The sequence below is a fragment of the Astatotilapia calliptera genome, chromosome 1, assembly GCF_964374335.1.
Source record: "Astatotilapia calliptera chromosome 1, fAstCal68.1, whole genome shotgun sequence".
Taxonomy (NCBI): domain Eukaryota; kingdom Metazoa; phylum Chordata; class Actinopteri; order Cichliformes; family Cichlidae; genus Astatotilapia; species Astatotilapia calliptera.
The window spans coordinates 14393918-14420590 of NC_137422.1; the positions used below are offsets into that span (position 1 = coordinate 14393918).

The 26673-nt window shown below is 40.1% G+C and overlaps 2 protein-coding genes across 5 annotated transcripts; one reads left to right on the plus strand and one right to left on the minus strand.

The window, feature by feature from the left end:
• Positions 1-4202: 4202 nt before the first annotated feature.
• On the minus strand, positions 4203-20362 carry ppef1 (protein phosphatase, EF-hand calcium binding domain 1). Of its 4 annotated transcripts, XM_026164233.2 has the most exons (20): positions 20099-20362; positions 18638-20003; positions 18220-18374; positions 16870-16902; positions 13372-13499; positions 13229-13289; positions 11669-11832; positions 11464-11578; positions 10977-11023; positions 10487-10653; positions 10341-10377; positions 10071-10220; positions 7968-8119; positions 7610-7850; positions 7320-7505; positions 6154-6296; positions 5888-5994; positions 5617-5780; positions 5124-5208; positions 4203-5032 (listed from the first exon to the last, which is right to left on the minus strand). In XM_026164233.2, exons 3-20 carry the CDS (start codon positions 18272-18274, stop codon positions 4803-4805), a joined length of 2265 nt encoding a protein of 754 aa, XP_026020018.2. In that variant the 5' UTR covers positions 18275-18374; positions 18638-20003; positions 20099-20362; the 3' UTR covers positions 4203-4802. The 4 variants fall into 4 exon arrangements, with proteins under 4 accessions (XP_026020018.2, XP_026020026.2, XP_080145192.1 ...); XM_026164241.2 differs by lacking the exon at positions 16870-16902; XM_080289066.1 differs by lacking the exons at positions 16870-16902; positions 18220-18374.
• Positions 20363-21220: 858 nt separating this feature from the next.
• rs1a (retinoschisin 1a) lies at positions 21221-26654 on the plus strand. The gene is made up of 6 exons (XM_026164260.2): positions 21221-21355; positions 21575-21600; positions 21825-21945; positions 23970-24111; positions 24591-24786; positions 25494-26654. Exons 1-6 carry the CDS (start codon positions 21265-21267, stop codon positions 25644-25646), a joined length of 729 nt encoding a protein of 242 aa, XP_026020045.1. The 5' UTR covers positions 21221-21264; the 3' UTR covers positions 25647-26654.
• Positions 26655-26673: the final 19 nt, after the last annotated feature.

The following is a 26673-nucleotide window of genomic DNA, read 5'->3' on the forward strand; positions in this document are numbered from 1 at the left end:
GACTGGTCTGATAAGCACCGGTCTGATAAGCACACTACAAATCCCATGTCACTGGTATCTGAAAAGATCTATGGCCTGTGTCCCTGTTCTTCTTCACCAACATTAGCTTTTTTGTGTGTTGTTTGCTTCTAAAATGCAGTTGAACGCTGCTCTGTCGACACAGTTGTGCTGCTTTCAAATACTGTGTGTAAAATCTGTCAAATTACCGTGGTGCGTTCAAGCGCTCTCCTTTTACCATATAACTGCTTCAAATTTAAGCAAGTATGATAATAATAATAATTTATTATAATTATAATTATGATGATAAAAATACACACTCCTTATTTTTTCTATAATTATAGTTGTTGGAATTGATATTTCTTATATTGTCATTTGTGCTAAAATATATAGATATATAATCATTGCCTTTATGTGTCCTAATATGGCTATCATTATGAAGAAAAGGCCGGACAGTCAGAGGATTTATTTTCAACCATCTAACATTTCCTTTATCTGTGTCTGTGCTGACAAAATGTGCTTTCTTTATTTAGAGTGCAGCTTAGTGCAGAGACGAGCTATGTTACATTTGGAATGGACCATGTTCTGTTTCTTGAGGTGCAAGACTTCACACCTTTAAATGTTCATTTGAGATATGACCTATTGCAAGTCCCTGTTTTTATGTTTAGCAAGACGCTTATGTCTGCTTTTCTGCATACCTCATACACACAGTTTAAGTTCATTGAAAGGTCATATGTGTATGTATGGTATGGCTGGAAACACACACACACACATACATGCACCTACACACACAGAATACAGACACTGATGTTGTTCAGATATGACTGCTTAAGAATGTCACGTGTATTTGTAATTGCATATTCATGAATGATTGCTTGTTGACAATAAAAAGGGCTGTAGCGAAGGAATCAGTCAAAGTTGGCTAAGGACAGGTGAAGGCCTGGGCTGACTTCCCTCGCGAGCCACAAAGACAACAGAGCTCTGTCTTGACTTCTTTTGTCGTGCAGTTATTGAGTGTCTCGTTTTCCAGCGGGGTTTGTGTCTAGATAAACCCAACAATAGTTATTTAGACCAACTAGTAAATGAAGAGAAAATGTGTGTATACAACTGATGCCAAATCAGTTTCTAGCGTACTCTCCATCTCTGGACTCTGGTGGAGACAAGAATACATTTAACTAAACATCTTATAGTTTTGGACAAATAATTTAGGGACCTCCCACTGGACACTTATATTTTACAATTTAAGAAATAATAATAAAAAAATCATCAAATCATACTGATTACTTAACAGCGCTCATATAACTTTTACATAGTATTATAGTGTGCCAAGGTGACATTTAACGAATACATAACCAATGTTCCCTCTAATTTTTTATGTGTCTGAGCGAACACACAAACTCCCTGAGCGATCCCGTGGACCACTGTGAGCGACAGCAGACGTGTGCACTGTGGTCACACCAGCATCGAATCCATCCAAGTTACATGGTTTATTAAAATAATCAAATTACAGCATTTACATTTATGTTAGACTACTTTTAATTAACTGCTTTATCCCTCTTACAATGAAAATTTAAAAACATCTTGTTCATGACCTGTGTAGTATGTTAACACTATTAGAAGTAAAAATAACTTGAACTCCAACTTTGAAAACACAACTTTTTATTATTATTATTTTTTGCTCTGACTTGTATTATGAGTCTGTGGTCTAGGAGAGAGTCCTGTAACTCTCTTTCTGCAAAATACAGTATATAAAGACCAATGCTGGGCAATTAATTATATAGTTACTTCTTCAAAAAAGTAACTCAGTTTTGCAAACAACAAAGTTTTTTGCAGCTGTTTACCTAAAAATGCAGCCAAGGCGTTTTTTTAAATAAACATTTCAAACTATTTACAGAACAATCAGCTGTTCTGCATCAAATCTGATGCCACACAAATCATTTGTGCCACTCCAAAAAATAATTTCTGTCCACTATGAGATAAAGGAGAACAACAGCCTGATACCTGCAGGCCTGACAACAGGAGATGTATCACTGCTGTAACACCTGTAACATTCAGTAGTCGCCTCATTGTTCTGACACACACAACAAAACTATTGACTACACTACACACTAACTACACAAGATTTGCGCTAAACATCGCAAATCTCTCACATCTCAAAACACCGCCGTCACTCCTAAAACTTCCCCCTCCCTAAACAACTAAATGCCATGTTGCCATATCATTTTTTGATTGGTTGACATGGTACATTTTTCGACCAATACGACAGGGTTGGGGATGTTTTGCTCACATAAGGGGAGTGCTTTCGAGCGTTTTCCGTATAAAACGCCGTTTTTACTGTTTCTTCCCACAGTAAATATAAACAATGATAGTATTCAGGAAGAAAACCAAACATTGCATATAATTTTATCATAACTCTGGTTTTACGTGGCCTATCAACACAACTGGTATAAAGTCCACACTTTTTCCGTCAGTTGTTCCGTCTGTCCTGCTCACATCTCCAATGGTTGTACACGTTGTCATTAACGTGGCTTCACTCCACATCAGCCACGCTGCTTTGCTAGCTAAAACACTGATGTCGGCACATAAGGACGCTGTCATAGTCTGTCAACGACGTTGATTAGCTGCGTATATACGAATGTGAATCGCATCATTGGCTGGACGGGAGCAGCCAGTCACTTACTGACTAACACTGCAAAGTTTTAATCTTAATTTCAGTTCTGGTTAGATTTTTTTTGTGCGCGCAACACAGTTTTTCTGTGCGCAGAGACCGTGCCAGTAGTGCGCAATTGCGCACGCGCGCAGTTTAGAGGGAACATTGAACATAACCATTAGAAAAAAAACACACTAACAAAACTGAAACGCAAATTGTTTAAAAATGTTCGTATCATAAATTTATAAGGTTGCTTTGGAGGAGCCCAGCCAAAAGTAGTCTGTTAATCAAACAAATAAGGACATTGTAGCCAGTAAAACAACTGTTTGTTTTTTTCTTACTCTAACAGTATTGAAAAATGTCAGTCTTGAAGGTGAACAATGAGACCTGCTAATTTATTACAAGTGGACACTATTAAATCTGTCTTAATTTAAATTTGGGGTGTGGTACTAGCTCCTTTCAGCATTTCATTTTGTGACATAGCCAGGAGCCAGTGTCATTCCAGTGAGCATGAGTGAATAATTTAAACATGTAGGCAGTAACAATGTTCCAATCCCTCATAGAGACACAAACTACTCGCCCATCAGAGCTTCATGTTTTGTCCCAAATCCTTCCGGTATACTCAACATGCTCTCTTTTCAACTTTTTAGTTTTCTTGCTAAATATAATCTAAAGTGCTGCTGCACTGGTAAACCTTAAGACACTCGCAGGAAAACATTTCAAAGGTGACGTCAACAAGTTCACATCCATTTTCTATAAGTGACAGGGAGCAAGGTCAGGAATTAGAAGTAATATATTTCTGTGCATTCCCACCCACAGCCAAAACTCTCCAGTAAAGGTGCTTGTAATCTGTCCACTTTAATGCAGTAACACAAGTACCACAGTCAAGACATCTCGGTTCCTTTTATCTCCTGGTCCCTGGAGTATTATCAATCCAGTCAAATGTGTATTATTAATACATCAGTGGAGATTTGAAATCTCTGAGGCCTGCTCTAGAGTGACCATCAAGACTTTCTAATTAGTGTTGTGTGTTACTGAAAAATTTAGTATTGATACCACACCACATAAAAACAGCCAATAATGCCAATAACAAGATCTTTAACTTAGAAGAGAACCTTGTGTGGGGGAAGAACAGTGTGTTGTGATTCATGAGATGAATGATCATCATCAATTTGCAAATTCTGAAAACATTTTAGTGGGTTTTACTTTCAACAATAATTATTTAATATAACAAAACACATCTTTCAGCTTCTTGTGTATTTTGTTTTTGTTCTTTGGAGACCTGGAATGTAAATGCGCCTCTCTCCAAAGCACTTAGGTACTTTAGAGGAATTTTAAATTGATGTAACAATCAACACAGAAAGGTTCAGACATTTTTCCATAGTGCATTCAGTGGGCTTATTTTACTTTGAAAATCCCAGGGACTTCTTCCTCTTTCTAAATGTATTTCTTGAGCACAGGGATTAAAGTTCAACAGCTGAACTTTCTATCAGCTATGAGCCAAACAGAGTTGAACATACACTCTGTCTTAGACACCTGTCCACACTCACACACACACAGATATTATTTTTATTTTGTTAAGTAAAAAAAAAAAAAAAGAAGCATCTTTTACACCAATACTTGTAAACCTACATTCAGTCAACTTTATTAGGTACAGCTGTACAATCGTTTTCAATCGCAGCATATTTTTCAATTTAATTTCTGTGGAAGAAAATGAATAAAAGTAAATCAAACAGTGCCTGAAGTACACAACGCCTCCAGAGCTTCTTCTGATTTTGTAGCTGATTTTTTTTAATCAGCTCACTGTAAAGGTTTTTAACTCTATTGTGCTGTTCTTTGAAATATTCATTTTACTACAGCCAGCAGTTGTTAAGACGTTTTTTTTTCTCCACAGTCAGCCCCTCTAAAAAGCTGGTGGTGCAATAAAAGACATAATAAAATTAGGGATATATCACTTTATTTAAATCAGCCTTAGATATCGGCATTCCCAGAGCCATACCCCTAACCCTAACCCACAAACCACAATTGAGAAATCTGCTAATGAATCATGACCTAATCACTTCCAGTGGTATTGTCTTCAAGTATTCTGAGATGTATATGCTGTCCTTTGTTATATCCTACAGTATCCTACATTGGTACTTCCACAGTTTAGTATTCAGCCTGTCCTCTTCTCTCCATCCATCTTTTCATGCAGTTGCTGATCTTTGCTGTCCAGTTTGTGTACCACTCTAAATGCCTCTAGGAACTCAGTGAAGTCTATACTGCCATCCTTATTAAAGTCAATACTCCGGGCCAGGTCATCAATGGCACTGTCGTCGATGGCAACTCCCAAGTGAGCGCTAAAAAGACGCCAAGTTTGACGAAACTCCTCAATGGAAATCAGACCTACAGGTTAAAACAAACATCACTCACGTACAAGTCAGTTTTGGCTTATTTGAAACATTATCTCGAAAAAGATTTTTTGCTTTTCATTTACCTGAATGATCTTTGTCTATGATGTTGAATATTATCTCAATGTCTGTCCTGTATCTGAACAGAGTTTCAGCCAAATTTGGAGTGACCTGAAAGATAAAAAACAGGAGTCCTTCCAGCTGTGTTTAACAGCAGCAGCGCTGGGAATATGTACTGCGAAGCTAGAAGTAACTGTACCACTAGGGGCAAAATCCCTCCTCGCAGATACAAGTTCGACATTGTAGACAAAAGAACAGGATCAGGAGTAAAATGGACTCGTTTTAAAAGTGCAAATGAGAAAGAACTGCTATGTAAAAAAAAATGCTGTGAAGAGCCTTTCGATAATCTGGATGTTTGTGACTGGAGTATTGTATAATAAGACAAAGGGATGTTTATATTAAGCGTATAACTTCAGATGAAAACAGTGACCTTTAAGGGTTTTCCTTCATCTCCTTTTCCCTTTAAGGTCATTTCTCGAGCGAATGTACGTGTTTCTTTTGTACCCCTTTGTTTCTGACCTGCGGCAGAGGAATGCCTGGTCCCATATCCTCGAAGCAGGACTGATACTCCAGGCTGCCATCTGGTGCCAGACGGGCTAAGTGTGGACGAAGCGTCCTCCACGGCAGGTCCAGTCTCAGTACAGACTCCAGAACCAGAGCCCACTCGCAGACTGACACACGACCTGAAGCAAGGCGTGTGCAAATGTAAAAACTCTCCATGTCAGCCTGGGAATCAAACCTGAATATTAAAACATGACATTTATAAGAAAATGGAGTGAGAAGAGAGCACCTGTGTTATTCTGGTCGTACTGCTGGAAGCCGGCCATCAGCTCGGAGCGGTGAGCGAACAGCTTCTCCTTTAAGGCTCTGAGAGCAGAGCCCTCAGCGGCTCGCACTCTGCAGACACAAACGTTAACCTAGACCAACCTTTCTTACACATTTAATAGAATTATATAATTATGCACAAGATTTTGTCATGATTAGTTTCAGTGCTACTACTCTGAGCATTGCTTCATCGCCCCCACAGTACACAGACACACCAGACACCCGTGTTACCTCTGTGTCAGAGTAAGTTTGCGAGTAGTCCGGCTGACTTGGTACTGGTAGAAGCGGGGCACCAGCTCTCGCCCCAGTTTGACATAGGCTCCTCGGTTGCTTCCCTCCTCGTAATAATTGGACGCAGAGAAGATGGTGATCACCTACAATATGGAAATAGACTCAACAAGGCAAAACCTTTAGACAGTGAACAACATTTTTTAGAATTTTTCAGAATTTCTTTTTTAATTTATTGGAATTTCAATGTACTTTTTGAAATTATAATGTAATTATATTTACCTACAAATACCTAAAGGTAGGCACACTAGAATAAGAGGTAACAAGTCAGTGCTTCAGAGGAAATTACTATACTGTAAGCAAATGTAAGTACTGTTAAATTTATCTGAAAAACAAACAATATTTCCTCATCTTACATTGTAAATATGTTGTATTTTTCATGGTGTTGGCGGTATTATGAAGTGGATTAATCTCGTCTTGTTACATCTTTACTCAGTATTCATAATGTTGATGCTCATGATGAATGCTTTATTATTCAACTGTCCTTTTACTTTTCCAATATAAATGAAATGACTGTTCCGCCTTAACGACTTACAAGGAAAACTCTCAGGCCTACGTGACCTTATGATGGAGCCAGAGTTAAGCCACTCCATAACACGGCTGGTTCCCCTAAATTGTACAATGTAAGATGGGAAAATATTGTTTGTTTTTCAGCAAAATTAAAGAAATGATGCAGTACAACATTACTTTAGAAGTACTTAAAATAACATACAGTGTAATTTATATCTCCTTTCCTGTACTATATCTAGAATTTAGGCACTACTAAAATTACTTATGCACTACTTAAATGTAATTACATTGTAATTATTGCTTTAATATAAAATACCTTACGTTATACAAAGTTTAAAGTTCCTCATGCGCTATTTAAAATTACTTAGACATTCATTATAATTATTTAAAGAGTACTTATATTTGCTTAGAGTATAATTATTTCTTTAATTTGTGTAAAAATATTACTTATTATCCTCTTACCCGAGGGTACCTACACTTAACTGTAATTGTAATTGCAGTGAAATTCCATTTAATTACAGGGGAATTAAGCACTTAGTCTTGGCCGTATTTTAAAGTGTTAGTGACACATTTAAATGAAATGATTGCACCTTGTGTACCTTTCCACTGTGACAGAACTCGTATCCTTCTTGTTTGCACTCATGTGAGCGGATGAGCAGCTGGAGTCCGTGTTGGAGCAGTAGTCTCTGGGTGACGTCAGGGCCAAAGTAGCAGCCTCCACCTCTAAAGGTGTTGGGACTGCAGCCATCTTGGATTTTAGGGTCACTCCACAATATATCCACTATCTGCTCCAGAGTAAAGCAGATAAAAGTGTTGACCAAGACAAAGAAGGAGCTCATCAAATGAGTGGATTATTAAACAGTGTTAATGTGTTCTCTGCTCCTCTCACCTGCTTCCATTCCTGCTCATGCTGCGAAGGTGACGGGAGGGGAACGGAGGACAGGGAGTCCAGGAAAGGCACTTGGAGGACATTAACAGAGTAAGGCATGCAAGGAGAAGATGGAAAAGCATGCGGGGAGAGGCAGGATGGGGTTCGAGGAGAGCAGAGTGAAGAGGATGACGAGGAAGACGAGGAGGAGGAAGAGGTGGAGGCGGCGCTGTCTTGTCTGCTGAGCCTGCATCGCTTCTTCCTAGAGAAAAAACAAACGGCGGTAGAAAAGAGGCCCTGTAGCTGTTAACAGGAGCTAACTGCACACGGACCTTACTACATAAAAACACATGTAAGTGTCTGTGGGCTGCGGTCACACCTCGTGTTGGGTGTCCTTTGGTTCTTGTTTTGACTGCGACTGCTGCTGGGACGAGAGCTGTCTGTGGATCTCGTTCTTTTGGTCTGTCTGCAGGACTGACTGATGTCCAGGTGCTCCAAACTGCACCTGGGAAATCTCAGGGCTGATTTCACCTACAAGAGGAAGAAATGGGAGGTAGCAGTGAGGTGGAAACATCGTGCTGACAAACAGCAAAACGTGAAGACAGAAAAGTAACATTAAAAAAAGGGTGAAAAAAAAGGTATACACACATCTTTAGTGCAGTGCTTAGCAAGTACTAAAGGAGTATTTTAATGTAAAAAATAAACAAATAAATCAATAAAATCCACCTTAATGATAACTTTCATACATATTAAAGCATTCTCTGAAATACCTGTGATGACCATTCATGCTCTGTGCTTTCTGCATTTTAAGAGAATAAATGCAATAATTTATTCAAATACAATTTTATTTTTGTGTCATTTTCTTTCAAAACCAAGAGTCCATCATTCAAAATAAAAATAAATAATAAATAATAATAAAACAATAAAATAGCATAGGTACAGGACAGAGTGTTGAAGGTTGCCATATTAGAAGCATTTAAACATCTTTTAGCATTTGTCTGAGACACGCCAGAAGAAAAGCTCTGTGAAACTGAAACTTAGTGAACGTCACCTGAGCATCAAACAGTGAAGCAAAGTCAAACTACTCTGTATGGGTCCTGCAAAATAAGGTGAACCCTCACAATTTGTTTCTCTTAATCCCTGTGCATGAATTTCCTACTTTTGTAACCCTTCTGCTGGAAACCTGGCCTCCGGTTTGCTGCTTCATTATTCAGCTAATCCTACCGTGAAACACTGCAATGTCACAGAAACCTTCAAAATTTGTCAGGATAAATATTTTGTTTTTTTATAAAGCAGGAGTCCATTAATCGGACTTGGAGTAGCAATCTTGAATGCAGATTGATACCATAATAAAAGCCCACAAACTGGGGTTAAAGTGGGCTGGAAGTGTCTGGAAAGGCATTGAGGCACTTTAGATTAATGAGCAATTAAATGGCCTTGCTTACACCATCAACACAACCTGTTTTACCTCTCATCTCTGTGATGTGTTTAAGGTGCAGATGTGAATAAAGTTTGTTCATGATGGCCTAATTCAGAATCTAATCAGCGCTATAGAGGAGGAGTGAGCATAAACAGAGTAATCATGCAGGGAATTTCAAATGCAACTTTTCAAACAGTTTAACAAACACACAAACAGGTGAACTTCACAATGATGCTGTATGTTGGACTGCAAAGCACACTTTGCTTTTGTTTTCAGTGTTTGGTTTCATCAAGGACACCAGATTTATGGTGCTGATTAGATTCACTCACCAAATTCCACTTTTTTTAACTTCTACTTTTTACCAGCTTTATGTTGTCTAGGGGTTGGAAATCAGCCAACCAGCTCACAAACATCTGCTTAGATCTTAATGAATTCAGTTGGCTAAATCCACATGGAGCAGTGAATATTGGAACAGTAGCAGAGGCCAGCTGATTATAGGTAGCATACAAATAAAATTTAACTAGAGCTTATGTGACTGATATCTAACATACATATCACACACAGAATCACACTACTCAGGGTTTAGCATCTTGCTTAAGGATGCTTTGGCACACAGACCGGAGGAGTCCGGGATCGATCCGCTACCTTTCCAGTGTGTAAAAGTCCCATTTCACCACCTGAGCCACAGCCACCCCTACTGAGAAGTAGGGAAAGTGATGCCTTTCCCCACACCGCACTCCGACACCCAACCTTAGGGTCTCCCCACCTGCCAAATCCCATTTTAACCCCTATTCACACAGTAGCAGACCTAGAAAGAAGCTACTCTAATAACTTTTCAATAACTGAGCCTTGCAGCTGTTACCGAGAAGCTGCTGAACCAACTCTACAACATGTCTCGATATGCGTCTCAGGAATCTGACTCCTGTTGCCGGATAAAACTACAAACCACTTTTTTCCACGCTGCACACAGCTACATTGTTGTGTGGTGGGTATGAGTGTGTCAGCATGTAAAAAGTTGTTTTTTCTGACCCCTGGTGGCCAAAGCTGATTGATTCCGCTGACCTTGTGTCTCTCTATGGAGCTCAGGAAGTCTAAGTCAGTCTGGTCTGAAATCCCTCCGTGAACGATCAGAATCTTTCCGTCTATAACTGTTGCGATGGGCAGGAGGCTGAAAACATCCTGAAACAGCTGAAGGATCTCACGGCCATGAGTCTGCAAACAGGCGAGAACAGTAATTTAAAATAACAATCAGCTGTGACAGTCACCAAGCTGCAAAGTGCTTACTGAGTTGTGGACATAAAATCAGACTGACGGCATGTATTTGGACTTTACCTTGTACTTCTGCATGACTTCCTTTGTGAACCCGTATCTGAAAAAAGAAAACCACAAACCTTTAAACCCTGATACTCTATTCTCCTGGTGTTCGTGGTGAACCTAGACAGGTAAATATTTTTCACTTCACCCTTTTCTAAACTTGCCTGAGGTTCATTATGTGGTCTTCATGGTTTCCTCGGTTCAGGTGCATGTAGTCTGGGTAAAGCAAAAGGAAGGCAAACAGCAGGATAACCACTTCAACTGACTTTTTTCCACGGTCCACAAAGTCCCCATTAAACACGTACAGTGTCTCTGCAGAGGGAAGGCCATTCTGAGAAAAACCAAAACATGAAAACAGTCAGACCTTCAGCTTTTACTTATTTAACCATCTGAGGTTTGTTGTCATAGAAAACCCCCCTGCAATGACCCTACAGTCTAAAAAATGACTGATGCGTGTCAGTTAGTTGTTCTTTGCTCTCTGACGGGCAGAAGAATTTATTAAAAAATAAAAATTACATATAGTGACTGCTTAGGATTTAACTGCAGAGGGTTCAGTCTTTTATTTATAAAAAAATCTACATGAAATCTGATATTGCTATGAGGTAGATGATGCACAAATGATGCCTAAGAAAGCTGTTGTACGGGCAGCCTTACCTTATAAAATATAAGTAGTAAGTCATCAAGTCGCCCGTGCAGATCACCTGTACCAAAAGAAAAAAGTCACTGCAATCAAGAAACTGAAGTCCTGTTGCTTTATGGGTTTACAGAAGCGGACTAAAACTCCCTAATCATAAGGATTGCTCCACCTCAGCCTTATGAGTGTGTGTTTTTTCATTTTTGTTACTCAAGTATTCTTGAGTTTAATGACATGCAAAGGTAGGAGGAGGAAAGCTGTGCAAGAGGAGTCAAGTGGCTGATCAGTGTGCAAATAAGTAGGACTTACCTTGCTGCCAGTAAGATACAATCAACTGTTTTTAAACAACCACAAGGCACCATCTCTCATTTAAAAACTACAGAGATCATTTATTTGGTCTGCGCAGTGTAGCATATGCTACAATGAGATTAAAATATATATTTTTTAATTTTTTTTATGGTCCTGAAAATTTTGAACCTTAAATTAACAAGAGACACTGAGACCCACCACATATAGTGATCTCTTTGTAGTAGGATGTCGACAAGTGAACTATATTTGGCATCTGTTTGAGGAGCTTTTTGGTCTCATACAGCAGCTGGAGAACATATCTGGCATGGAGAGTCTGTGTGGAAAAAAGCAGTGAGCACTCCAAATCTAAACCACCAGACAATCAGATGTTTAAGAGACAAAGTGAAAGGCTCATATTTGGTACCTGCTGATCCTTAAACGCACTCAGGAGCGCATTTGTATCAGCGACGGAGAGAGGAAATGATAGTCTAGGTCCGGTGTAGGACTCTGGAACATGGATCAGGTTGTAGCAGGTTTCTCTGTCTAACCATGGGTCCACCACTGGATCCAGCAGCTGGGAGATCAAGTCTGAAACGCAATTTACATATCATATAATTTATTTAAAATGAAAGCTAGATGTCCACAAACATGAAATCTTATCTTTGTCAAGAAAAAAAATGAGTAAATGGTATATATCTTGTACCTTTTCCTCTATCCTCACCTTTACATCCTTTAAATCCAAAACAGGAATGCACAATATTTGGTTATATGAAAAAATTATATAACAGCTTAAAAAACCTCAGCTATCAATCCTGGTAAATCCACTGTTGTTAATGCCAGCTCACGAGAGATGATGGCTTAGCTGATGCCCTTCTAAGCACCCCAGTGCAAACTGTTTTCTAGGTGGCGCTTTTTAACCTGCTTTAACACGACTATAGGTGCAGCACATCTGCAAGCTGCTTTGCAACCCACCCACCACACAGCTCTTCTTTTTCTGACTTAATCAATGATAAGCTTATCATCAATAATTTCTATTTTGTCTGTACTGGGAGTGTATTGTTGCTTTTCCCCCTCTCTCTTGTAGTCTTAAACTACAAAAATCTCATATACAGGTGCTATACTATACTAAATATTCTTCTCATATTTGAGACCTCACTGAAGTTTCAAATATAAGAACAAATCCCAACAGCCTTTAAATTATGCAAACAAGCAGTGCTGGGACAGATGTCTACCCAGAGGCCCATGTCCCTCTCCTATTGTGTTATTTCCTCTATAGTGTCCCTGACAAACAAATATAAAAACACAGATCCTGTACGTAGTAAACAGAGACAGCAGAGTCTGGCCTCTTTGCATCCCTTATGTAGACTTAACGTAAAACCCATGAAGAGGATGTTCAGGAGATGATGAGCAAAAAAAGGGTTTCCCTGAGGATTAGCTTGTCAATGAAACATTATGCTTTTGAGCTGGAAGAGCGGGTCAATACACACTTAAGCCACAGCTGTTTCAGTGCACCACACCGACACATTGGCCTCCACATTCACAGTAGTTGCTAAGCAACAGGGTATACGCAATGGGTTTCCTCATCTAGATCAAAATATCTAAAGTACAGTGGCATAACAAACAAAATGGTGTTAATTTAAACAATAGGGGTGTTGGAAAAGTTAAAAAGAACAATCATTAAACACCAACTGATAAGAAAACGAATGTTTCTTAAAATTAGGCACATTTATTTAGCTGCTACAGTGTGATAAGTTTGTCGTTTCTGCATACATTAAAACCCAGTGAGATCCTGTCTACATAGCAGGACTAGGAAATTATATTTTATTTCAAAAGGAAGCAAACATTACTTCAGCAGTTCCAAATATTATAGGCAAAAATCTAAGTTTTAGACATGCAAAATAATAATAATAATGATAATAATGATAATAATAATAATAATAATACACCCTTTTACGCTGTAGATATGAGAATTCTCTCCCCTAACCTGGCCCATTCCCATTCAGCTGAGTGAAGTTGTCCAGCATGAAAGTGAAGAAACTAGAGAGCTGAAAAACCAAAAAGAAACGCATGTTTAAGCTTTATGATACTTCTGAAATTTGCAAAATAGATGCCTGTAGTGAGAGACACCTGCAGCTGGTCTTGTTCCCCGGCGTATTCAATAGACTGAAAAATGTTCCAAGTGTACCTGCGTCTCATCTCAAGACGGGCCATGTAGCGCCGGTACCATCGCTGGATCAAAACAGCTGCCTTCATAGCTGCAACAAAACGTTGTATTTTTTATTTACAGGCTAAGCATGTGAGAAAATACCAGCCACTCTATTAGGTACACCTGTTCAACTGCTCATTAACACAAATATCTAATCAACCAATCAAATAGCAGCAACTTAGTGCATTTAGGTCAAGATGACCTGATGAAGTTCAAACTGAGCATCAGAATAGAGAAGAAAGGTGATGTAAGTAACATCCTATGGTTGTTGGTGACAGACGGGCTGGTTTGAGTATTTAAGAAACTGCTGATCTCTGGGTGATGCCAGAACTCAGAGGACAATGGCCAGACTGCTTTGAGCTGATAGGATGGCAACAGTAACTCAAATAACCACTGGTTACAATCGAAGTATGGAGAAGAGCATCTCTGAAATAGACAGGCTACAGGTGGCATTCCTGTCAGTTAGGAACAGGAAACTGAGGCTACAATTCAAGGATCACAAAAATTGTATGATAGCAACATGCTACATGCTGAAACATTCAAATTGTAGGGCTAAAATTTGTACCCTTGTGATGGCTGCTTCCAGGAAGACAGCGCACCATACCAAAATGCTCAAATCCCAGCTCCCTTGGGATGTGGTGGAACAGAAATGTCACATCATGGATGTGTAGCAGATGAATCTGCAGGTACTGTGTGATGCTATCATCTCAGTATGGATCAAATCTCTGAGCAATGTTTCCAGCACCTTGTTAAATCTATGGCATGAAGAACTAAGGCAGTTCTGAGGGCAAAAGGCGTACCTAATAAAGTGCCCAGTGAGTGTATGTAGTAGCAAACAAAGATGAAAACAGATGAAAATGAAAACGTCTTTTTTAGCTGTCTCCATCTCACCCCATCCCTAGCATCGTCCTCCGTCACACCAACCCTCTGGATGTCCTCCTTCACTACATACATGACCCTTCTGTGGTCTTCCTCTTTCCTACTGCCTGGCAACTCCATACTCAACTTTATCCAATATATCCACCATCCCTCCTATGAACATGTCTGAACTATCTCATCCTCACCTCTAACCTTGTCTCTACTCAACCTGAGCTGTCCCTCTGATGTACTCATTTCTAATCTTGTCACTCTTAATAAAAATTCTAGCATCTTCAACTTTGCCATGTCCAGTTCCACCTCCTGTCATTTTGTCAGCACCACCGTCTCCAAACCATACATCATAGCAGGCCACAAATCACTCCTGACATTGTGCGCTGTCCATTGCTTTGCATGGCTGAACCCAAATGTTTAAATTTGTGCGTCTTTACTACCTCTACTCCTTGCAGCTTCACTGTTACACCTTTCTTCCTCTCATTCACACACGTATTGTCTTGCTTCTACCTACTTCCCCTCCTCTTCTCTCCAGTGCATGCCTCCATTGCTCCAGGCTCCACCTGCTCCCTCCTCTCATTACAGATCATAATGTCAGTGAACATCATAGTGTATGCAGACTCCTGCCTGAGCTTCATCTCTCAGCAATTCCATCACCGCTTCAAACAAAAAGGGGCTCAGAGCTGACCGTGATATACAGTGGGGCAAAAAAGTATTTAGTCAGCCACCGATTGTGCAAGTTCCCCCACCTAAAATGATGACAGAGGTCAGTAATTTGCACCAGAGGTACACTTCAACTGTGAGAGACAGAATGTGAAAAAAAAATCCATGAATCCACATGGTAGGATTTGTAAAGAATTTATTCGTAAATCAGGGTGGAAAATAAGTATTTGGTCAATAACAAAAATACAACTCAATACTTTGCAACATAACCCTTGTTGGCAATAACAGAGGTCAAACGTTTACTATAGGTCTTTACCAGGTTTGCACACACACCGGGCGGTGTGTTTTGGATCATTGTCATGTTGGAAGACCCAGCCTCGTTTCATCTTCAAAGTTCTCACTGATGGAAGGAGGTTTTGGCTCAAAATCTCACGATACATGGCCCCATTCATTCTGTCCTTAACACGGATCAGTCGTCCTGTCCCCTTGGCAGAAAAACAGCCCCATAGCATGATGTTTCCACCCCCATGCTTCACAGTAGGTATGGTGTTCTTGGGATGCAACTCAGTATTCTTCTTCCTCCAAACACGACGAGTTGAGTTTATACCAAAAAGTTCTACTTTGGTTTCATCCGACCACATGACATTCTCCCAATCCTCTGCTGTATCATCCATGTGCTCTCTGGCAAACTTCAGACGGGCCTGGACATGCACTGGCTTCAGCAGCGGAACACGTCTGGCACTGCGGGATTTGATTCCCTGCCGTTGTAGTGTGTTACTGATGGTGACCTTTGTTACTTTGGTCCCAGCTCTCTGCAGGTCATTCACCAGGTCCCCCCGTGTGGTTCTGGGATCTTTGCTCACCGTTCTCATGATCATTTTGACCCCACGGGATGAGATCTTGCGTGGAGCCTCAGATCGAGGGAGATTATCAGTGGTCTTGTATGTCTTCCATTTTCTGATGATTGCTCCCACAGTTGATTTTTTCACACCAAGCTGCTTGCCTATTGTAGATTCACTCTTCCCAGTCTGGTGCAGGTCTACAATACTTTTCCTGGTGTCCTTCGAAAGCTCTTTGGTCTTGGCCATGGCGGAGTTTGGAGTCTGACTGTTTGAGGCTGTGGACAGGTGTCTTTTATACAGATGATGAGTTCAAACAGGTGCCATTCATACAGGTAACGAGTGGGGGGACAGAAAAGCTTCTTACAGAAGACGTTACAGGTCTGTGAGAGCCAGAGATTTTCCTTGTTTGAGGTGACCAAATACTTATTTTCCACCCTGATTTACGAATAAATTCTTTACAAATCCTACCATGTGGATTCATGGATTTTTTTTTCACATTCTGTCTCTCACAGTTGAAGTGTACCTCTGGTGCAAATTACTGACCTCTGTCATCATTTTAAGTGGGGGAACTTGCACAATCGGTGGCTGACTAAATACTTTTTTGCCCCACTGTAATCCTACCCCTACCTTGAACCCTTGTGCCACTCCTACTCCACATCTCACTGTCCTTCCTACACCACCCTAACATACTTCTCTGCCTCTCCTTACTTCCTCATACAGTCCCTCTCTAGATCCACAAAGAGAAAGTGAAGCTCCTTCTGACCTCCCCATACATCTCCACCAGCACACTCAAAGCAAACATCCCATTTGTAGCGCTCACTCATAGCATGAAACCATACTACTGCTTCAACAACTCATACCTCAGATGCCTATGACTCTTTAGCTGTTATTTACCCATTGTTTTCTTTTTAGTTCTACAGAACTCCACAGGCCACAGGAATCCTCCGTTACTCTTGCAAAATGTAAAAATGCAGACAGACAAGCACACAAACACAGATGCCACATAAGTAAAAGCCTGGCAGTTAAGGATGAGCGGGGTCTTACTCAGAGCCGGGCTGGGAGTCTTAACTGGTTCATCTGCATGAAGGGAAAACTACAATTCAGCGAGAAAACGTGAAACGTGTAATTGAATAAAACTGTGTGCAAATGAGCATATACAGACACACACACGGTATGAGAAATAACAAGACACAAGGGAGGTCGTGTGCAACAGTGGGATTGGGAAAACTAAGCAAATTAAACAAGCTTCTGGGAGCAGCAGCACTAATTAAAGAGAAGAAAAGACAGACTGCAAAGGAGGGAAAGGATCATCTGTCAAAATCAGAGGCACATTTACTGCAGCAAAAAAATAGCTATCATCACCTTGCTGCAGCAGAACAGGTTAGCAACTTACTAAAGCATAGTAGTAGCAGTACTAGCATTACAAAATGCCTTTGCATAAACACAAGCACTCAGTAACAACTGGAGTACACCCTGCAATTTAGGTGAACTGACTGCAGTCATTTTTAATAAGGAGCAACTGTATGTGCCTGATGTGTAATCCTTTATTACACTATCCTGTACTCGAGTAAGGGGAAATAAAAGTCTCTGTAAGGGCCCAGAAACAGTAGAGGTGGGTGGATCCATTAAAAGAAAAAAAATCGATATCATCACTGGTATCGGTATTGGTACAAGCACGATGGGATCGATACTTTGCTTCAATCTTCTTTGTTCAGTATGTAGCTCACTGAATTATGTTAATCATTTGCTAAGTCGCTGCTTTTCCCTACATAAGCTCTTTATAAGTTAAAAGTATTAGTATTGGTAACATTGGCAGTGTTTACTTAGTATTGGATCTATACCAAAATTTGCAGTATTACACAGCACGAATAAATATGCTGTTTAACATCACATGAGCTTTGCTTTCCAATTAGTGTTTAACACCTATGGGGTGTTTTGTGTGTGTGACGTCTTTGCATGTGGGTTTTTCCCACCTTTCACAGGAGGAACAAATCTCTCTGGGGATAGTATTGGGTGGCTGTGGCTCAGGTGGTAGAGCAGATCAGCTACTGATTAGAAGGTTGGTGGTTCGATCCTTGGCTCCCCCAGTCTGCATGCCAAATATCCTTGGGCAAGATACTAACCCCAAGTTGCCCTCCGATGCCTTCATCGGAGTATGAATATAGTTTAGATGATTAGTTTAGTATGAATGTAGCACTTGAGTTTAGAAGTGCTTGTATGAGTGGGTGTGAATGGGTGAATGAGGCATGTTGTATAGAGCGCTTTGAGTACTCCGGGAGAGTAGAAAAGCGCTATATAAGAATCAGTCCATTTACAGTATATTTTTGAGGGGGCGGGCAATAAAAATCCCAATGTCCGGTGTACTCCAGCATTAAACCATCTACACATGCTTACCCTGCTCCAGTGTTTCCCCTTGCTTTTCTGTGGCGACAGAGGTGCCACATCCCATGATGGCTAACAGAGAGGGTCCAGAAGGGCTCACATTAGCCGCTTCTTCCAAAGCTGTTTGGTGGCATTTGGTGACACTGATTGATATGAGAACGTGCTCCCTTTATAGAGACACATCGTTAAAGCAGTACTCGATTATCACGTTGCCTTCAATGTATTCAAACAGTGCAGGATTGGCTTCAACTTACAAAAATAAAACAATACAAAAAAGCGACAGTAGGAATTATCCTGCTAGTTAATCGAGTCAAATCATACCAAAATAAAATAAAAACGCTGCTCATTGTCTTACTGCGCGTTACCTTTTAGGACAGCATCGTATTCCAACGAGGTGTTTGTTTGGCAAAAATCATCAGTTCAAACCTACCTGTAGCTCTTATCCGCGCGACAGGGTCATGCAGTTCATTCATACCAATAATAATAAAATACGGTTGCGCTCTAAATTTCCTTAATAGCTTATGAAATCGATTCGAGCGTAAAAACAGGTCGATATGAGGACTGGAGCGTTTCCGGAGCAGCTCTACATGCAACAGGAGCTACTGGTGCAGGAGGAGAGCTCACAGAAGAGGCGGAGGCATCAGGTGGAGTGAAACCTCAACCCGGGAGGGGCCGGTGTTTGACGAGTGGGAAGTCTCGTTTTTCCTTTGACAGCGTTTTAAGTTTTCAGATGCAGTTTAATTAGCTTGTTAACCAAGTATGATAAGAAAACAGTGTGTATTCTAACTTCTGTCCTCCTGAAAACAAACATGCATTTACTCAAAATAGTCTGGTTTTCATCCTAGTTATGACAAGAGAGCCTTTATTTGGGGGCAGCCTGGAAAAATCCCCCCCCACCAAGACACATTTGCACTTAAGGTCATGCCAAAGCATTTCCCCAGGGTTAAGGTCATGACTTCGCCATTTCAAAGGATGGATTTTTCCCTTTAAGTTTACTGATGTTTGAACCATATTGTTGAATCATCCAGCCTCTCCTGAAACTTCAGATTGGGCTGAGAAAGCAGCTGTAAAAACCTACTTCAGGGTTTCTAAGCCGCTTCAGTGTGAGGATGTTCATACAAAACAGTATCATTTTGTTTTTGTAGTCAGTGATCCTGAAGCCCGTTAACACTGATAGTGTTATAGTGATCTCGCCACATACCACGGGGTGAGCAACTCCAGGCCTCGAGGGCCTGTGTCCTGCAGGTTTTAGATATCACCCTGGGTCAACACACCTGAATCAAATGATGCGTTCATTACCAGGCCTCTGGAGAACTTCAGGACATGTTGAGGTCATTTAGCCATTTGAATCAGCTGTGTTGGCTCAAGGACACACCTAAAACCTGCAGGACACCAGCCCTTGAGGCCTGGAGTTGCCCACCCCTGACATACCACATTTCCAACCATAAATCTGAGCGTACACACTTTCTGTCAGTCCTAGTCTTTCATCTACCAGCTGTTAGGGTTAATTACCTAATAGTTTTACTTTAATAAAGAGGCAAAGATTAAAATAAACCCTTTAATAATAAAAATAAAATTTTGTTTTAAAGTCTATATCTTCATGCAGCGGCTCTTGCATGAATCCTCCGTTGTACGTGTGCAACAGCAGCACTGAGCTCTCGCCGAGTGATGACTTTCAACCTGTTTGACTTGGACAGCCGAGAAGCCTCTAAGCCTACAAGCCTGAGCAGGATCGGTCTGGGGACACCATGCCTCCTGGTCAGAAACTCAGGATTTCTCAGTCCAACAGGACTAACCTGCAGAAGAAGAATACCAAGAAAGTGCATGTGAAACCAGTCCCTCATCACATAGGAACATGTACAGGCCAGACAATTACAGTGTGCATTCTGACCTCTTTATGAGCTCTGTAGATGAGAGTGGAGTAAGCACGAATCCTCTTTTTGGTGCATGGAGGGATCCTACGCGTTGCATGAATAGCCACCTTCATGTTTGCTGTGGCAAGTTCCTAGAAGGGGGAAAAAAAAATTGTCATGAAGCGAAATCACCTAGTGCAACATGCAGAATCTCTTTTATAAGGCCACTGGTGAAAGCAAAAGGGCGCGCAGGGAGTGAAACTCGTGCTCTAATCAGCACAAATTGGCAACAGCTTTGCTTGATTAGGCTTAATTATTTTTACCCACCTGGCTTTAAAACCCTCAGTGGGAGGCGGGAGAAATGCCACGCTCAAACAAACACAGGAACAGGACACTCGCTTATTTTGTTTTTAAAAGTTGCTTCTGATGATAATTATCCACGTGCCTGTCACCTGCAGCATTTCAAATCCCCTCAAAAACAAAATAACTAAATAACATGAAATAAAATAGATCTATAAGCAATATATACAATGCATGCATTCATTTTTAATAAAACAGAGTATGTTTATGAGAGACTTTTGCCTACAGAAAAATGGTTTATGATTAAACAATAGTACATTGATACATTTGTGAAATAGTAATATCATCTATGTACTTAGACTCTTAATCAAATTCTTTTTTTAATTTCTTAATTTAAATTTGTTTTTTATTTTTTTAAACATTTTTTAAATAAAAATAAAATTAAACAATATATATGATACAATTTTATGTCACTACATCACAGCAAAGAACCAAGTATTAAAAACCAGGTTCCTTCATTCCTTCCTTCAAACCTAACGTGATAGTATAGAAGAGAACTGCAAACATTTGAGGATGACATCCAACTGCAGGTCCTTCTGTCCAATCATATGGATCACTAGGCCCAGCATCAGCCACCACCAGCAACCATCTCTCTTGCTTTCACTCTTGTACACACACACACAACACAATTGGGTGCGCTGGTGTCTTCTTTTTTTTTAATGCAGGATTTTTTGACCTCTGTGGCCGCATGGAGATTTTCCAGGTATGATGGCATTAATGGTGATGGGTGAATAGCTGGAGGAGGAGCTTTGTTAGATAAGGATGGCATTAGATAAGGCCATTAGTGTCCCGTGGATTATTGTAATCCAGCCTTCCTATCACTACTAGCTTGAATGCTCAGTCTATGGTCAGTCTGGTCTGGTTTGGAGCGGGTTGGAAGATGGCTCTCATCATACAACATTTCCTGCTGGGCCTCCTTCTCCTGGGAACAAACGGTACAGTTTCACTCTTACAGTTGCACTGATATTATATTTTATTACCAGTGTGTGTTGTGTTTATTTACCTTTTCTTAATGTGGTTAAACTAACAGATTGATTCACAGATTTTAGTATCCAGAAAGGGTGACTATGATGCCCTAACAGTCCTGTTTTTTTCTTCTTCTTCTGTGCCTCATCAACTGGCTTTTTTTCCCTCCTGTCCATCTGGCTGAACAGTGTTCATCGGTATTTATGCTCAGGAGGTATGAAAAATCTCAGCAACCCAGCAAAATGTCACAGATGATTTAACTGTCACAGTGTCAGGATTTGCTTGTAAAGAAAAAGAAAGAAAAACAACATCAACAGCAAAACACAGATAACAGCCAGACCAGAGTTATTATGTTAAATTATTCTCCTTTTATCATTTGTAAATGAGCTCTATGTCAATTTTCAGCTAATAAATGTTGTTTATGTGTGTCTGTATAAGAACCCTGGGGCGTGGACTAACAAGTCCTGCAAATGTGATTGTGATGGAGGCGAATCGCAGACGGAGGTTTACTCCATTGGGTCTGGCTCATCTTTGGTGCGAGGAGTGGACTGCATGCCGGGTGAGAGCCATTAAACGTCACTCTGAGTGGACATGAATCATATAAGTAGCTTAAATCTCAATCACTACTTAATTTATTCATAACATCAGTGTGCTTTAACCCCCTGTGTCAAGACTTATTTACTAATGAGATTTATTACGTGACTTTTGCTGATCTACAATTGCACCACTAAAGTGATAATAGTTCTTAAAAGGAGAAGGGAAGGGTGTGTTAGATAGACAAGAATTAACTGTTGTTTAACCTGCTCAAAACTGAAAGGTCTGTACTTAACAGTGATTTTTATTACTGATTAATCTGCTGCACAATCAGAGAATTGAAGCCAATTCAACTGAAGACAAAGTAAGACTGCAAATCTTCATATTTGAGGAGCTGAACGCTTTAATTTTCTGGGACTCTTGCTTGAAAATTGCTCAAACGATTATCACTGCTGATACAAGTAGATGGACAGTTTCAGTGTGTGCACAATTGTGTGTCTATAGTTTCTGTTCATGCAATGAGCGCATTAGGCTCCAGATTTGACGCCGCAGGGTGGATGGACATGCTTCACTGGACATCCTTGGAGAAAGGGAAGAAGAGGGGGGGACATGTGAAGAAACAGAAGCTACCTGTGATAACACTGCACAGTCCTCCAGAATTCCCGTTTCAGTAACAGGAAACCTGCATTTGGATGTTTGTCAGAAACACTCAAAAAATAATCTCACTGCAGCGCCCAATAATAGCTGATCTTGAGTTTTGAATCGTACCATATTCATCCTCAAACTGAACGCTCTCTCACTTTGCCAACTTAGCCTGGGATTTAGCTTTTAAACTAAATCCCAGTGAAATCTGTAAACCTGTTTTGTTTTCCTGTTTTTTTGGACCTCCTACAAAGAAACTATAAAAAAGGTCTTCTGACAGCCTCACTTGAGCCTGAGAGCTAAAGATCAGATCTGAATCACGTCTGACTCGATGAGGAGAGGAGCTGACAAACGAGTGAATCAGTGTGTTTGAGCTGAGCCGCAAATCACATGGCAACCAGAAACAGATAGGAGGAAGAAGTTCTGCCGACTATCATTATATTAGAGCATGATTCGGAGATTACGGGGCTCATAATAGACCATGCTGATCTCACAATTACAGAAACCAGCAATTACCGCTACGTGGATGAGAACTGATGAGTGAGAAAGACTTTCCTGCCCGCTCTGCGTCAGGGTTCGCAGAGTTCCTCAATCCACTGAGTCTCACCTCGCAGTTTGCCTGTTGATTCAGCCATCTGAATATGTGTTGTTTTAGTCAGGAAACACATTAGGGAGGACTACAGAGGCATTTGCATTACTGTTATGTAAACACTTATCTCCTGACTCACACAGACGTTTCTGCCGGGTGTGTTGTAATGCTGGGATTAGACAGGATGCAACCCTGTGCCAGATAGGCTTAAGCCAGTAGTAAACAAAAGAGCAGCAGGCTACTTCTACTACAGTTTCTGTTCCATGTGTCCACAGCTGATGTTTTTCTCACTCATGTACCACTGTCTCTCTCTCTCTCATTCACATATTTAAAGGCTTTATTTACCAAGTAAAGGAGTGGCTCTCGTGTGATTTTAAAGGAAGCGAGAGAACAACACGGAGCCAAAGCCACGGAGAGCAGAACATGGCCATCTGTCCGTCTGCTGCCCTAATGGACATCACTGATCTCTCACCACGGAGAATTAAACTGCAGGATTTTAGGATGGGATATGGGTCACACAGAGGCTCCTAACAGTGGGGGCCATGGGAGCGAGAGGGTGTGATTATGGGAATCTGCAGGGGTTAGGAGAGAGGAAAGGATGCCGAAATGGAGAATTAAGGAGAGGCTTAGTGGTTTGATGGTCTTTTTATATATATATATATTTTTGTGATGCACTGCTTGGCTTAAGCTAGCCGTTTGTATTCTCTTCTCTCAGGGTGACGATATTAAAATCTCATGGCCACGAGAACTTTCAGCGAAAGAAATATTACCTGAAACTAAGAGCGCTCATGTTAAGTTGTCTCCGATCTCCTTTGCAGAGTGTCCCTACCACAGACCTCTTGGCTTTGAGGCTGGATCAGTGAGTCAAGAACAGATTACCTGCTCCAACCAGGACCAGTACACTGGCTGGTTCTCCTCATGGGTACCAAGTAAGGCGCGACTCAACAGCCAGGGCTTTGGGTAGGTATATATATATAGGCCAGCACCACACAGCCAACTGTTGTGTCTCTTTTAAAAAAAGATCATGGCTCTTATCATCTGTGAGGAAAAGTGTAGTAAACACACTCCTTATGTATATTTTGTTACTTAAACACACCAAAATGCTCTTGCTTAAAAAACCATATAGATGAGACAAAATGGGGAAAAAAACATACAGAATCTAGTAGGACTTTTTAAAAATGCTAAATATTGTAATTTTTAAGCATTAAGTTGAATCCTTTCTTTCATTTTCTCTCTTTCCGAAAACAAAACATCATATCGGATGTTAAAAACTGTCAGTTTCCTCAGAACACAAAACAACAGGATTTTATCTTTAGAGAAGATATTGTAAAAACAGCAGTAAATTTCTCTGTCCTGCGTTGTGCTAAACTGTCGTGACCAACTATGATATTTGTTGTATAAATCAGTGCTGATATTAAATGTTTTTCTTTCTCCTCCAGCTGCGCCTGGCTGTCTAAGTTCCAGGACAGCAGTCAGTGGCTGCAGATTGACTTAAGGGAAGTGACGGTGGTGTCAGGGATTCTCACTCAGGGCCGCTGTGATGCCGATGAGTGGATTACCAAGTACAGTGTTCAGTACAGAACAGATGAGAAGCTCAACTGGATCTATTACAAAGACCAGACTGGAAACAACAGGGTCAGTTAAGTGCACTTTGGATACACTGAATAATGTTCAGCACTTCAAGTATGGAGGCCTGAAAGTGCCTAAATCAATAAATAATATGACATGAAATGTATGAAAATATAATATATAAAAATAAGGAGTGTGTATTAATTGACCTACAGTTCCTTTTATTTTTTCATCTTTTTTTTTTAATGTATTTATGCAGTATTTGACAGTTGCATATAAATAAAATACTAAATTAAATGGAACACAAATAAACAGAGGAATCAATATAACAGTAACCTAATTCAAAAGACATTTATGTCAGCGAATTTAATTGCTGCCAACATTTTTTAAATATATTTTTTCTATGTATTCAATGGTTTTTAAATTTATTTTTTGAGCCATTTATTATTCTTTTTATTGAAATTGTTTTTATTTAATGCCCTTCATACTCAGACACCGGAGGTTTCTTTTTGATTAGGCTAAGAATGAGGCTACATAATTCTTTGTCCATGCCTCTTTGCATGAAACATTAGGCATTTTATATTTGCCTGATACTGACATCATGAGAAGTCATATTTTAGAAGTGATTTAAACTGTTAATCAGTCATTGAAAACCAACTGAACGTTAACTGTTTGCAAGTCAACTACCATGTGGTTCTAGAAATAGTAGCTTTAATGCAATGGCCGGTTTTAACTAATCTACACCTTAATCTTGCCTTTCTGTCTTTCCTCAGGTGTTTTATGGGAACTCTGACCGGTCCTCGTCTGTGCAGAACCTTCTGCGGCCGCCCATCGTTGCTCGCTACATTCGCATCCTCCCTCTGGGATGGCACACACGCATCGCTCTGCGCCTGGAGCTGCTGCTCTGCATGAACAAATGCATGTAAACCCCCCCACCCCCCACTTCCCCCCAACCCCTTTAAAAAATACAAACAAAACAGCTAAAACACACTTACATAAATGCATTAAACCAGGTTTGTTTGATATGTACAATGAGCTCTCATTCACTCCACTCTGCATTGTCTGTATTAAACCAGTCTCACTATGGGGACTTCAATTTGGGGAGTTCTCAATAGATTGCTCCATTTGCAATGAAACGGCATAAACTGAAAGCAGTAATTAGGCATGGAGAGGGAGAGGTAGCGTTGCTATGGCGGTTGAATCTGCGCTCATGTTAGAAATCCAAATCGTTCTGTGATAGGTCAATAAAATTCTGTCTGCTTCTCCTGATAATCTGAGCGTAGCTGGGAATTTACACAGTAAGTCTCCCCTCCTTATTTACCTTAATGAATCGGTGTGGTAGTAGTCTGCATTTTTCATATTTTCAGCAAATCCCATGAAAAGACTGAAAACAACAACAAGGTCATCCTAATTACAATTACTGTTTGCATTTACAGCATTTTTTAAAATTCATATTTTCTTTATTTAATTTTGAATGTTTGTTTTGCTTTTTTACATTTCTAATTAATTATTTGTCCAAATATAATATATAGTAAACAGTCATATATACATAATTTATCATCTGGTGGGTCAAATTAGAACAAATGCATATTATTCTGCAGCTTAAACACCAGTTACCACCAGATTTTGTGCACAGCTGTTAGATAATCGGATAGGTGTAACAGACTGCTGTCTTTAGTCTTTTCAATGAATTTGTTAATATGGATTTATTTATTTATTTTGGTCTTATTGCCTCATTTGAGTTACTGTTTTCTTGTTTGATTTTTTTGTTGTTGTTTGGTGCTGTTGTTAAAAATTCCTGATTGCTTTCTTTAATGTTATATTTGAATTTCCCATTACACTTAGGAATACATTGCAGAGCTGAATTGCTCTGAAGATGTTCTCTTTATTGTATTTTTAAACCATGTCCTTGAATAAACAAATATGTGTCTGTTTTTATGTTGCGTCTGTGCT

Coding starts and splice junctions, on each gene's coding strand:
- ppef1 (XM_026164233.2), bottom strand. CDS start 18,274: ATGGGATGTGGCACCTCTGTCGCCACAGAAAAGCAAGGGGAAACACTG. Junction 13,290..13,371: donor GGGAACAAGACCAGCTGCAG/GTGTCTCTCACT, acceptor TTGGTTTTTCAG/CTCTCTAGTTTCTTCACTTT. Junction 11,833..13,228: donor GCTGAATGGGAATGGGCCAG/GTTAGGGGAGAG, acceptor ATTGCGTTTCAG/ACTTGATCTCCCAGCTGCTG.
- rs1a (XM_026164260.2), top strand. CDS start 21,265: ATGGTCAGTCTGGTCTGGTTTGGAGCGGGTTGGAAGATGGCTCTCATC. Junction 21,601..21,824: donor TCGGTATTTATGCTCAGGAG/GTATGAAAAATC, acceptor TGTCTGTATAAG/AACCCTGGGGCGTGGACTAA. Junction 21,946..23,969: donor AGGAGTGGACTGCATGCCGG/GTGAGAGCCATT, acceptor TCTCCTTTGCAG/AGTGTCCCTACCACAGACCT.